This window comes from Xiphophorus hellerii, chromosome 1 (assembly GCF_003331165.1).
Source record: "Xiphophorus hellerii strain 12219 chromosome 1, Xiphophorus_hellerii-4.1, whole genome shotgun sequence".
NCBI lineage: Eukaryota > Metazoa > Chordata > Actinopteri > Cyprinodontiformes > Poeciliidae > Xiphophorus > Xiphophorus hellerii.
Window position 1 is genome coordinate 31,093,210 of NC_045672.1, and position 13,109 is coordinate 31,106,318.

Consider the following 13,109-nt stretch of genomic DNA (forward strand, 5'->3'; position numbering starts at 1 on the left):
AACCAACATGAAGTTGGCTACGAAATCTGAACAAGAAGCAAATTGTGACTAAATATAAAGAGATTCAATGAGATATTTAAGAAAACAGTCTGTAAAATCAAGATTCAACAATGAGGAAAAGAGTTTGTCACCTTAACGCAAAGCCCCGCCCCCTGACATGAATTTAAAGTGGGCGGAGCCATGAGACACTGGGGGCGTGGCCAAGTTCAGGGCTAAACGTGGGTGCGGTCAGAAAAACAACTTTGACTTTTTTTACTATATTTAGCCACTTTTTTTTTAAAGCAACACATCTAGCTGCTATAAATTTCTACTGTGTGACATAAACATCAATCAAGCTGGAAATAATAGGAACATTAAACTGCAGTGGCCACCATTCAACCCAAAGAGGGCAGCACTGAGACAGTTTTGGATTATTATTATTTTATTACATAAAAATGTCAACATTTGCACAGAAACATAAATATAGAGCCCTAAATGACAAATTTAGACATTTTAACTTTAAAAAAAGTGGATCTAGATGTTAGTTACTCTTGAAGCTACACAGCAGGAGAATCATCCAGATTTCACCACTGAGTTCAACTCTGAATGGCACAAAATGAAGTTTTGGGAAAATTTGGACTTAAGCCTGGTTGCTTTAAAACTGTCTGCAACTCAGATTGTCTTGATATTCAAATTTATTTCACAATCTGAAAGTTGTAATATTCACTAAAACCTGTCAATGAGACGTGAACATGAGCTCCAGAAGATTTACAGTTTCCTCGAAGACACAAAGAGAAATTAATCCCTTTTGGACGACACACGTCATCCCTATTGCACATTTTTAAACATCTCCACTAGTAGTGTAAAAGTTTATTAATAAGTTGCACCTTCAGTAACAAAGTTTAGATCAGGGGTGTCCAAACTTTTGATATTTGGGCCATAAAAGTCAAGTTGAAACTGTTCAAGTGGCCACAACATGTTGAGTATTTTAAAATGCTCAAAATAGAAAATAAAAGGAGCTATTTTATTTTTTATTTTAGCCTGCTAAATAAATTATAAAATCAACTCATAATGTTTTAATGAAACTCTACAATGATTGTCAGATTTCTGTTGACAATTATTACAGTTTCAAAAAGGATCTTGCATGTTTGCCATATTTAAAACAACAAACCATATTTCAGATTCTTTTCCTATATTTGTTTTTATGTCTTTGGTTTTGTTTATGCCAGGTTTACTAAAATTCAGTCCCAAGCCTGAATTTGAGTAAAAGCCACTGGATGCTTTTGTACCTGTTATTAATAAATTACATTCAATTCAAAGCAAAAACTTGGACTTGTGTGTTGGACTTTACATTTCCATTTTAAGATTTTAATTGTATCTTTTTTAAACAACCTGGCCTCAGTAAAAACTTCAAATTTAGAGTAGTCTTGAATAATAAAGGGCTGCCCAAAATTGTTCTGAGGGCCACAAATGGCCCCCGGGCCGTACTTTGGACACCCCTGGTTTAGATTCTGTTCTTGCTGTGATGATGTGAAGAGTCTTTAAAGCTGTAAAAGCGGCCCGTCCAGTCTCCGTTTTGGCTGTGAAACTACCGTATTTCACTTCTCTGTCACAGCGGCGGCCATGTTTGTATGCAGATCACTGCTCCCTGCTGCCCCCTGGTGGCGACTCCAGCTCATAGGAGCTTCTCTCCAGCATGTCCTTGAGATCTTTGAAGGTCGGCCTGTCCCCTGGCTGCTCCTGCCAGCATTTCAGCATGATGCTGTGGACGAAGCCGGGGCATTTGTTGGGTGCTTCCATCCGGTAGCCGCTCTTGACTTTGTTGTAAACTTCACGGTTGTTGAAGCCTGGAAGAAGAGAGAGAAAGAGAAGGAAGGAGAAAGCAGAAGTGGTGAGGATATCTGATGTTTCTGCACGTCTGATTGCAGCAGAACCCGAAAATAAAACGCCTTACAGCAGCAGTGTGGTTTATTAGCGTAGCAACAGGCAGTTCAAAGTGCTTCACATCATTACAGCAACACCAAACAGTCACAAATTTGACATTTCTAATATTCTAGATTTGAAGTTTGTCAGAATTTTGTTTATTTATTCTTCAAATTCTTTCTGTTGAGTCAAAAAGTTATTTTGATCAATGGGACTAAAGATAAAAGCCTGGATGAGTTTCTCTGCTGCTGAGACGTTAATCCTCTGATCCTGGAAATGTTCTGCAGGTGACAGAAGGCCGACTTTGGAACCGTCTTTATGTGGCTCTGAAGGTTCAGGTCAGAGTTCACCCTGATCTCTAGTTTCTAACTGAAGCTGATTTGAGCTAAACTGCATGAAACCTGCCATGTTTTATAGTTTATGTGACACGCAAGTATTATTAGTTAATGTTAGTTTGCGAAACGGCCGTCTGGAACAGATGCAACTTGTATTTCTTCACTCAAACATACGATAGCTTTTAACCACAGCAGCTGCTGACATGAACTCCACAGGTTCTCAGTGGTCATAGTTTCACCACTGACCTTCTTCTGCTGAAACATCAAAACACATTTTAAAGCTTCGGATGACTGTGTCACAAACTACCAGAGGAATATGGTTTACCAGAATAAAAAGCATTAAATTAGTGCAGGGGTCTGAGTTTCAGAAACGTGTAAACTTTTCCAGGGTTTGGTGTGAGCTGTAAGTGATGAATGAGAAACATAAACAGCTGAAAATATGGAGGAATTCAGACATAATTAGACCCACAGAGAGAACAGCGATTAAATTATTGTGAAAAATGGAAAGATTTCCATTTTGAAACCATTTGTATAATAACCAAAGTTCATCCTTTCAAAGATGAGTAAAACTTTAACTTCTGAAGATTATTAAAATGAGACTGGAAGACATTTTAAATACCCAAAATAAATAAACAAAACAACTAAAAATAACAGATATTTCCTGTAAAACATCATTTAATCGTTAGACTCAGACAGGAGAAACAGTTACCTCCTTCATTCTCGGTGGCAATGTTTGCAGTTTTTAGCAAAAGCTTTTTATTTGTCAATTAAGCTAAGAGACTAAAACGGCTCATAAGTTGTTATTTTTATTTGCGGCTGGAAGAACTTCATCAGATGATTAGGTTTTAAATTTGCACTACGTAACTTTTATATAAATATTTTATATCTTTGTTCAAACTGTCACTTTGTCCTGACAGTAGAATATGAGACGGATAATCTGTGAAAAAATCACCCTGTGGTTCTACTGCCATCTGCAGAAATACATCGCTCCTGGTTAGAAACAACCAATCAGCGCTGTCAACCATGCTCATGTAAGTGCAACTTCCTTCTTCCCAAAATAAAAGAAGGAGTGGCGTCAGATTTTAGCGGTTGTAGGATTTCTCTTTTGTCTTTGGTAAAAAAAAACAAAAACAAAAAAAACATCTCCAGCTAGCGCTAAGCTAACACGTTTGTTTTGGTTGTATTTACCCAGAATGCCCTGCGTTGTAGTCCACTGCCTGCTTTCGCAGCGGTTTCTGGTCCGCTTGACATTCACATGTGCCTTTGAATCGCACCTGAGTTCATTTTAGTCAGAGGCCGAGGTTTGTAGGCAGACCAGAGTTAGCGATTTTGGTCACACCTGCCAAAACGAACCGGACTTTCTACGCAAACGGACCGGAGTTGGATTAAAGCGGACCAAACAGGGCTGAATGTACCGTAAATATGAAAAAGCAGGTTTCTGAACTGACCTGGGTAAGGGACACTTCCATAGGTTATGATCTCATAGAGCAAAACCCCAAAAGACCAAACGTCTGACTTGATGGAGAACTTCCCGTGGCTGATGGCTTCAGGCGCCGACCATTTATAGGGAATCTTCTTCTCTTCCGAGATGTAAAACGGCTCCTGGACGAAAAACATTTTATCCTCAAAAGCTGTGAATTCAATTCAAACCAACCAACAAAACAACTTCCTGTCGACCAACGCACCTTGACGAGTCGTGCCAGCCCAAAGTCGGCCACCTTGCAGATGTAGTCTTCTCCTACTAGAACATTTCGAGCTGCCAGGTCTCTGTGGATGCTCTGCTGCTCTTCCAGGTACGACATCCCATCAGCCACCTGGGTTGCCATGTCAATCAGAGATGCAGTGTCTTGATTTTGTCCTTCTTTCCCTGAAACCGAAGGATGGTAATCTGGGTTTGATACTCTTACAAAGATCCCAGGAACCTTCAATTCTTTTAAATAACGGCGCATTTTAAATAAAGTTCCTGGATATTCCAACAGGTTTACCTCTGAGGAACTGCAGCAGGCTGCCTTTCTCCATCAGCTCGGTGATGATGTAATACGGCGACGATTCGATGCAAATGGCGAACAGGGAGATCAGGTGACGATGGTGAAGCCTCTTCAGGATTTCAACTTCCCTGTGAAACTCTGCGTTGTCTACAGAGTCTGGTGAAAAACAGAGGATCTCAAGGGAACAGATATAAACAGACGTAAAAAAGTTCAGAGAAGCCAGAGACTGAAACTATCCTCTCTTTACTTATATTTGTTCTTCCTGGTAGTTAAAACAATCTGTTGCCATCCAAAAAACTTGCAAAATGCCTCCTTAGTTTGTTAATTAAAACATAAATTAAAAACATTTTATTTTAGATTTAATAGTTGAATCATAGATCAAACTGCAGATTTTTTTATTATTTTTTATTTTTATGTTTTTTCATTCAAGTATTAAAAGCAGAAAAACCTATTGCAAAACTATTTTCATTTTGCAATGTTTTTGGAAATGTAAAAACCAAATACACCGATTATTTTTAGCTATTTTGTTTCTATTTTCTAAAACCCAGAGGATGTTTGAGTTTCTACAGAAAAAAACAAGAAAATTGGATCTTTTTCTAGAATTTTTTGCAATAATTTTGCATTTATAATTCATGTTCATCATCAACATTAAAAATTAATCAGAAACGGGATCCCACAAGGATCAATACTTGGTCCTTTACGTTGCATATCTGTCTAAAAATCTCTCCGGATGTTTGATTATTTGTATTTGAGTGGAAGCTGATTACCTCACAACAGCACTTAGATGATGCGTCATTATGGTTTAAAACACTAAATATTGATATTAATGTCGGTAAAACAGTAGCAATTTCCCTTTCTGGACTCGTCCCTCAGAAAAATGGCTTTGAAATCAAATAAGTATCCAAAATAGTACCACATCTGGAAACAGCATCTGATTTTATTGATTTGGGAGGTGAATCGATCAGAGTTGGTCAATTTCTGGGTGAAAAAGCCGCATTTGGGCAACAGTAGTGATTTTTGGTTGCATTTGCCTGCTGTGTGAACGTAGCCAAACGATGTTCAGACCTGAACATACAGGTCTCTGTAAAGGGATTCCCCTGTGAATCCCTTTACCACAGGGGAGCCCAAAGTGGGTCCTGGAGGGCCGGCATCCTGCATGTTTTATTCTCTCCCTGGTGGCACCAACAACCTTTTCAGCAGGTCAATGTTCTTCTTAGGCCTCTAACGAACCGTCATTTCATCCAGGTGCGTTAAACCAGGGAGAAAACTAAAACATACAGGATGCCGGCCCTCAAGGACCCACTTTGGGCTCCCCTGCTTCACCACTTTTTTCTCCAACAGCATTTCCCAAAACCAGCCTTCAGTTTATCGGTTTGGTTGACTACGTACCATTTTTCAAGACCTTAATGGCCACGTTGATGTGGTTCTTCCAGCGACCACGGAAGACCTGCGAAAAACAGCCGTTGCCCAGTTGGTTCTCGATGGTGAACTCGTTTTTCGGGAGAACCCAATCATCCAGCAAGTGGTTGATATCTTCGATGTTTGGCTTTTTCTGGTACCGGAAACAAATATTTTTAGAAGATATTCTTGGCTGTGGAGGAAATGCTTTCATTTCACCTTTTTACCTTGTTGCACGGATTCCCCAGAGAGACGATGTCGTTGAGGCTGTGTTCGCAGTAGTAGTTCACCAGGTCAGCCAGAGAACTGAACCTCTGAGTCTGCTCCACATAAAAACTCTCTTCTTTATGTAGGATGCGAAAGTGCCGGACTGCATTGTCGGATTTCACTGCAGAAGGATTTACACACGGTGAGACTGAAGCAGAAGTGGAAAGAGTCGAAAAGTCTAAAAAAACAGGATGTGAAAATACAAGTCTGGTCTAAAGAAGGTCGGATGAAGCAGCTTCCACACACTATCCTGCATGCAGTGGTGAGCGGCGCCAACTAAAGAGCTAGCTGCGCTAACCCTAAAGCTCTACTTGTAAACATTAGTTCCACTAATGCTAAAGCGCTACACCAACATGATATTTACCAGAAGCTAAAGCTAATATCTGCAACCTTTGAGCACCAATTTAATTTTGACATAAGCTACATAATAATTCCCTTAAATATGTAATTCAATGTCTTGCTCTTTACTGTCTGTATGTTAGTTTGAAATAAAGTGGAAAAAGAGGGAGCAAGGAGAGAGGAAACAATTGCTGTGCAAACAATCTTTACCCACTTCAAAATAAGAGCACATAAGCGTCTAATTGCTTGAAGAAATTTTAATAGTTGATACTTCAACACAGATGTTGAACTTTATTCAACTGAAAGTTCACAAAACTTTAGAATTTATCCAGAAAAAGTAATTTAGGGGAAGCTAAATGTGCTAAATGCTAATGCTAGCAAAAGTACTAAAGCATTAATCAAAGATATTTCTCTGCTATCAGCAGAATTGTGAAAGGTGGATAATCAAAACTAATAATTTATTCAACTGAAAGCATCCAAAGCATCCAAGTAAATTAGCACTTTTGAATTTATCTGGAAAAATGTATGTATGATAAGCTAAATATGATAAACATTTTTAAAATTAGCTAAAGTGCTAAGCAAAGATTTCACTTTGCTATTAGCATAATTCTAAGGTTGATAAAACTAAAACTTTATTCCACTGAAAGCTTAAAAAACAGCAAAGTAAATTAACCCTTTAGAATTTATCCAATAGAATCACGGGAAGCTAAGTGCGCTAAACGTTTTCAAAGTTAGCATGAAGGCTAACGCGCTAAACTAAATATTAGTTAGCATTAGCTGCCTGCATGGATAAGTAAGTACAGACCATCTTCTGGAGGAAAGAGCATCAACCAGATAGCAGTTAAGCTAATGTTCAGATTGCTAACCCCAACATAAAACAGGAAGTCAGCTGTAAAATCAAAAGCCCAGTTTTTCTTTTCTTGCCTGAAAGAACGTATCCGATGCTGTCCCTCTCGCTTTTCCGAACCAGGAAAGAGGCTTCCTCGTTTGCTGGCTCCATTAGGATGTTTTGGGCTTCGAAGCGACTCATCGTCCCGAAAAACCATCTGGATGGAGACAAAACCGAGTTAAGAGTTCTTTACTAAATTAAAATTTATTAGTTGGTTTGGCATTATCATTATATTACATGAAAATGGTGTCAAAGCAACAATTTTATTATCACAATAATGACTGTCCAACAAAGTTTATCTGCAGCTAAACTTTGGTTAGCATCAGTTTATTGATAACTGGACAGCTAAATGCGTTTATAGGAGAATCTTACAGAATTTTAACCAGGTGAAGCTAAAACTATCCCACAACATATTTATAAACAAAGATGGTTTTTCATCTAAAATGCAATATTTATATATTTTTGTACCGTTTTTGCTTTATAACAACTCTGCGTGTTTTATTTTTATTTTTTAAGGAAATGGCAGATTTCTGAATGTGTATACTCAAATTAACGATTAATTGATCACTAAAGTAGTAATTAGGCCAGTTATATTAACCAATTTTCCTGGACGATAAATTGCCCCAGAATTTATTGCAATAAATGATAATATTGTTGTTTTGACACCATTTTCAAATAATATAGTGGTAGTGGCATAATAGTAATAAACTTTAATGAACATTTAACACTGGAACTGGAGAACATGTTAAATATCCAAAATAAAAATAAATAAAAACAGAAAAAACAAATAAAATGAATTATGAAGTCTCTGTAAACAAACATTTCCTTCAAAAAGAAGCTGGTTGAGATAAAAACACCAGACTGAAAACTTTTATCATCCAGCTGTTGGTTAAAAAAATCATGCAATTTGTTTTCATTTTTCATGAGATTAATTGATTTATTTCTTATTGTGACAGGGTTATTGACAATCATTTCAACAATCGCCTTATCAAGATTAATCCAATTAATCAAGATTAATCCAGTTAATCATGATTAATCAGATTAATCCGATTAATTGTTTCAGCTGCAGCATAAAACATTAATAAAAACATCTGTCCACTAACTAAAAGTTTGAGTTTTCCTGTATTTTTTACAGTTTGTTGAAATGTTAAACCGTAATATTTCTGCCGGCTTGAAGATTCTTTCAATCATCTGAAACATATTTTTTAGCACAAACTAAATATTAACAACCAGTTTCACAAAGTTTCTGAACCTTTTCCAGGAACGGCGTTTATACCCGCTTGCTTCTGGGAAAACCCGGTCAAGCACTTTCAATTCTGGAGCCGCAAACCACAAGAGACACCGACGTGAAACAAACCCAGTGGCTGGGTTGGCATGAACTGCAGAGTAACTCATCAGACTGGAATCACACTGGTATGAAAGGCATGACAGGCATTTTTTACAGTGTTCAACAGGAGGTTATAGTTTCTGCTCTAATGCCTTGGAGAAAACATTTAGGTCACATTTTCATCAGCTCTGAAACACTGTAAGGTTCTGAAAAGTCCAAAGTAGCAAACAATTATGATTTAAAGCTAATTAAGCACCAAAAATAATCTCATAACAACATGGAAACACTTCTGATTGTCAGGTTAGAGAGCTGTAGCCACGGGAAAGTTGAGTGGAAGGAAAAAGTGAGGTTAAAAAAGAGAAAAGGTGTACACCTTTTATATCAGGACTGTCTAAAACCATCAATTTGAAAGTCGTTTTCGGATATTTTTAGGTTAGATTTGATCAGTCAGAACTGGGAGCATTTGTAGGTGTTTGGCGTAAAGATTTCAGGTGCTTTAAATGTCTGAATCCCACGGCTAAATTACTTCCTCATAAAAGGAATCTCACATTTTATGATAGGGAACTCAGAGCCAGATTAGTTTCAGGACTTTGCCTTCGGTCGCAGGCTGCTGGTTATTAATTTACTGCCTTGCAGTCCCATCATGCTTTGCTCTGGGAGAGACGGTGACAGCGATGCTCACGCACCATCAGAAAGTATTTACACCCTTAAAACTTTTCCATAGACTCATTCAGGTCTGAATGTTTTCTCTTCACAAAGAGTCAGAATATTGAAAAACAGAGGAGGAAATGCCCGCCAAAAAAATCTGAAATTTTTATATTAATCTCAGAAATTTTCTAGAAAATCAAGAAAATTTAAAAAGTCGAAAAATTTCTTTTGAAACTCAGAAAATTTGAAAATGTCCTTGAAATTTCCTTGAGTTTTTTCAAGCAATTTTTTTTTTACTTTTAAATGTCAGAAATGTTCTTGTTTTTTCTAGAACATTTTCAAGAAATAAATTTGCTGACTTTGAAAATTCAAAAGTTTACTATAAAAATCTGAAGTTTTGAGATTAACATAAAACAAATTAGGAAAAAAGCAAGAAAATTTCTGAGTTTAAAAGTTAAAAAGTAAAAACTGCTCTTTTCTTTTCTTTTTTGAAAAAAGTCAGAATTTCTAGAATATTTCTGAGATTAATCTCAAAATCTCAGCTTTTTTCTAGCAAACTTTTAACTTTTCAAACTCAGAAGTTTCCTTATTTTCTCTAGAAACTAACTCCTGTTTTCTGATCCGATCACAGAGGAAACATCTGGACTCAGATTAACGACTTGAATAAATATTACTGCTAGTCTCCAGGTTTCAGCTCAGTTCCAGATTTTTAATCTGATTATATGCTGAGATATAATCAGGCTTGTTTTGTAAATGACCAGATAATAAAGAAAATAAAATGTTATTATCCTGAATGCTAAAGGGAGATTTGGATGCTGATAGTTACTTTAGTAAGTTTTTGGAAAATGTATTTTTACTGCGCTGTACTTTTACCTTTTTGTCTTTTTGTTGTTGTTTTGTTTGTATTTCCTTCTAATTTGTGTAAAGCAATTTAACTGCTTTGTTGCTGAAAACGAGCTATATAAATATAATTACCTTAATTTATACTTATCATACTTTTACTTGAGTAATTTTATTTTGAAGTATTGCTACTCTTACTGGGGTAAAATGTCTGGATTTCTTCACCAGATGCAGACACACACCTGCTGTTTTTGTTGGTTTAATAAGTTTTATAAAGATTTTTTTAAATGTGTTTTGCTCTTATTTTGTTTTGTAATTTTATTCAAATTAATTATTTTACTTTTCGGTCTATAAAAATAACAATATTTCCACATAACTTTATATTTTGGTCCGTCTGATTATTTAATTTTTAAGACATTCTGGCAGTTTTTGTTCAAGTTTGATAAATTTTTAACTGAAGGAAATTGATTTGGAAAAAAAATTATTTTACAATTATGTAATTTATATGAATTATTTTTATTTTTTGTCTAAAATACCAAAACGTCCACATAACGTTTGGTCCGTTTATGATGTAGTTGCTAAATATCATAATGTTTTGATCAGTTAGCTCTTGCTGCGACGCAAAAACAATAGGCACTGTTTGCGGGCGTCGTGTTAGAGGGGGCGCCAAAAAAAAGTGGAAAGTTTTCATTAAATGTCATTTTCTGTATTTAACAGCTGTTGGTTCGTTGAAACCATCAGAAAGTAGCTGCGCCCGGAGAACCTGAGCAAACTTTTTACTTGGACGGCCGCTTGTCACTCTTACTCCGGGCTCTCAGCTGTAAATGCGTCCCGCGGGTGATGGTGATGTGGAAAGTACTCACGGCTGCATCTGCAGGGACTCCGCTCTGGCCAGGTAGTTGTGCGGAACTATCCCGGTGCCCAGGATGCGCCCGTTCTTCTCGATCTTCCTGGCCGTCCACCAGTCTCCGTTGCAGCACATGACCTCCAGCAGGTCCCCCACCTGGAAGGACAGCTCGTCCCGGTGCCGCGCGTCGAACGGCCAGATCCCGGTGTAGATGGCGTTTTCCGACGGCCTCTCCGGCCTGTCCGGCGGCGGCGGCGGCGGCGGCGGGCTGACCGGCTGACTCGTACCGTCAGCATCCACCTTGTTATTCCCGTCTCCGTGGTTCGGTTTCTCCGGGAGGAGCCGCCGCACACACGCCATCAGACAGTCACACATCGCTGCCGAGGAAACGGCCTGGAGCCGCTTGGCGCCCCGCGGTGAGCCGCGCCGCTGGATGATCCGCACCTGACGGACAGGTAAACAGAAACTCCTCGGAATGCGCCGATGTTCCGGTTTGGTCGGTCCTGAGTGACACTAGCGTGATTCAGAGAACTTCCTTTAAGGGCAGCATAATGAAACCCCGCCTATGATGACAGGCAGAGTCATAAAGAAGCTGCGACCTTCAAATCAGCAGCAGCTTTTATTTCACTCCGTCCGAACTGTGATGCAGTTAATAAGGCAGGGTTAGTTATTCATTATTAGTAATGTATAATAATAACTTATGTGATTAATAAAATGATTTTCTAATGAATGTTTGTAAAGATACACTGTTAAAAACGAACAGTAACAGTTTGGTTTATTTATTCATGAGAGGAGAAAACGTTTATTTTTCACCAAGTTATTCATTCAGGTGTAAATCTCACTGTTTAAAAAAAAGTCGCTTATCAAGCCACATATTTAGTTTACATTAAAATATTTAGTTAGCAGGTTAAATGTTTATCACCAACTGTTCATGGAAACGAACCCCAGTTGTCTCGTCTTGTTCTGGTCATGTCCGGGCTTTGAATAGGCCGTCCGAACAATAAACGTTGATCTGGATCAGGGTTGTCCAAAATGTGGCCCGTGGGCCATTTGTGTCCCCTGCAGGAATTTAGAAAGTCCCCTAAGTAAAGGAAATGCTGATTCATATAGTTACTTTTTTAATAACTAAAGGTGAAATTTTCACTCAACAAACACAATAAAAGATCAAATTTTAGGTCCAAAATTAAATATTAGTTTTTAAAACACTGTTTTATGATCTGAAACATTAAACATTTGAGGAAAATGAAAAACAGAAGAAAATTGTAGAAGTTGAATCCATTTGAACAGATTCTTCCTCCTGCTGCTCATAAATCATAATCTGCTCAACAAAACATTTTGTGTTTTATTTCCCTGCTGTTTGCATATCTTCACCATCTGGGCCTGTTTGCAAACACAAACTATTTTTAGATTATCGCGTTTTACGGGCCTGAATGGAGACACAGCAGCAAGAAACCGACCAACTTCTGATCCTGAAGCTTTTATCTGTGGATGAACTACAGATCAGACCAAACGGATTTAACTGGTTCCAGTTTATATTGTCGAAAATTAACAGAAATTATTTATGTTATTTGTCTCAAAGTCATATTTTCAACATGTTTTTCATTCACCTATAAAAGTCACAGTTTCATCCATCCATTTTCTGTCCCTATTGGGGTAAAGAGGGCTGGTTACAGTTTCAAATAAAATATTTAAATAACAAGCTAAATATTTAGCTAACCAATTAAATATTTAGCTTTAAGCTACATATTTTGTTAGCAAGTTATTTAGGTTATTTTACAAACTAATTGTGTAAACTAAAAAATATATTTTTTGCTTGCTGACTGAATATTTAAGTTGGAACAAAATATTGTATTTGGAAGCTAAATATCTTCAAACTAAATATTTACAAACTAAATTCTCACCATCAAGCTAAATATGTAGCTTGTACGTGTTTAGCTTTTTAGTTAAATATTTTGCTTATTTGTCTGTCAAGCTAAGATTCAAACTAAATATGCAAACTTAAAATGTAAATATTTAGTTTGCTAACTACATTTAGGTAGGAGCAAAATAAATATTTAACAAGCTGAATATTTAGTTTGGAACCTAAATATTTAGCTAAATGCTAACTAAATATTTAGCTTATATCGCAAGTTAAATATTTAGCTCCAAACTAAATATGCAAACTAGAAATTTAAATATTTAGCTTGCTAACCAAATATTTTGCTTATTTTTTAGCTTTAAACTAAATATATAAGCTAAAATATTTAGATTGCTAACAAAATACTTAGGTTGGAGCAAAATATTTAGTTTTCAAACTAAATATTTAGTTTACAAACTAAACATTTTGTTT

General features: G+C 37.0%; 1 protein-coding gene across 1 annotated transcript; it reads right to left on the reverse strand.

Annotated features, from left to right (window-relative positions):
* Positions 1-1,072: 1,072 nt before the first annotated feature.
* Positions 1,073-11,382, reverse strand: LOC116718531 (protein-tyrosine kinase 6-like). The gene is made up of 8 exons (XM_032560552.1): positions 10,797-11,382; positions 7,154-7,275; positions 5,851-6,011; positions 5,615-5,777; positions 4,223-4,381; positions 3,923-4,104; positions 3,686-3,839; positions 1,073-1,826 (listed from the first exon to the last, which is right to left on the reverse strand). The coding sequence occupies exons 1-8, from the start codon at positions 11,153-11,155 to the stop codon at positions 1,618-1,620; spliced, it is 1,509 nt and encodes a 502-aa protein (XP_032416443.1). The 5' UTR covers positions 11,156-11,382; the 3' UTR covers positions 1,073-1,617.
* Between the last annotated feature and the right edge of the window lie 1,727 nt (positions 11,383-13,109).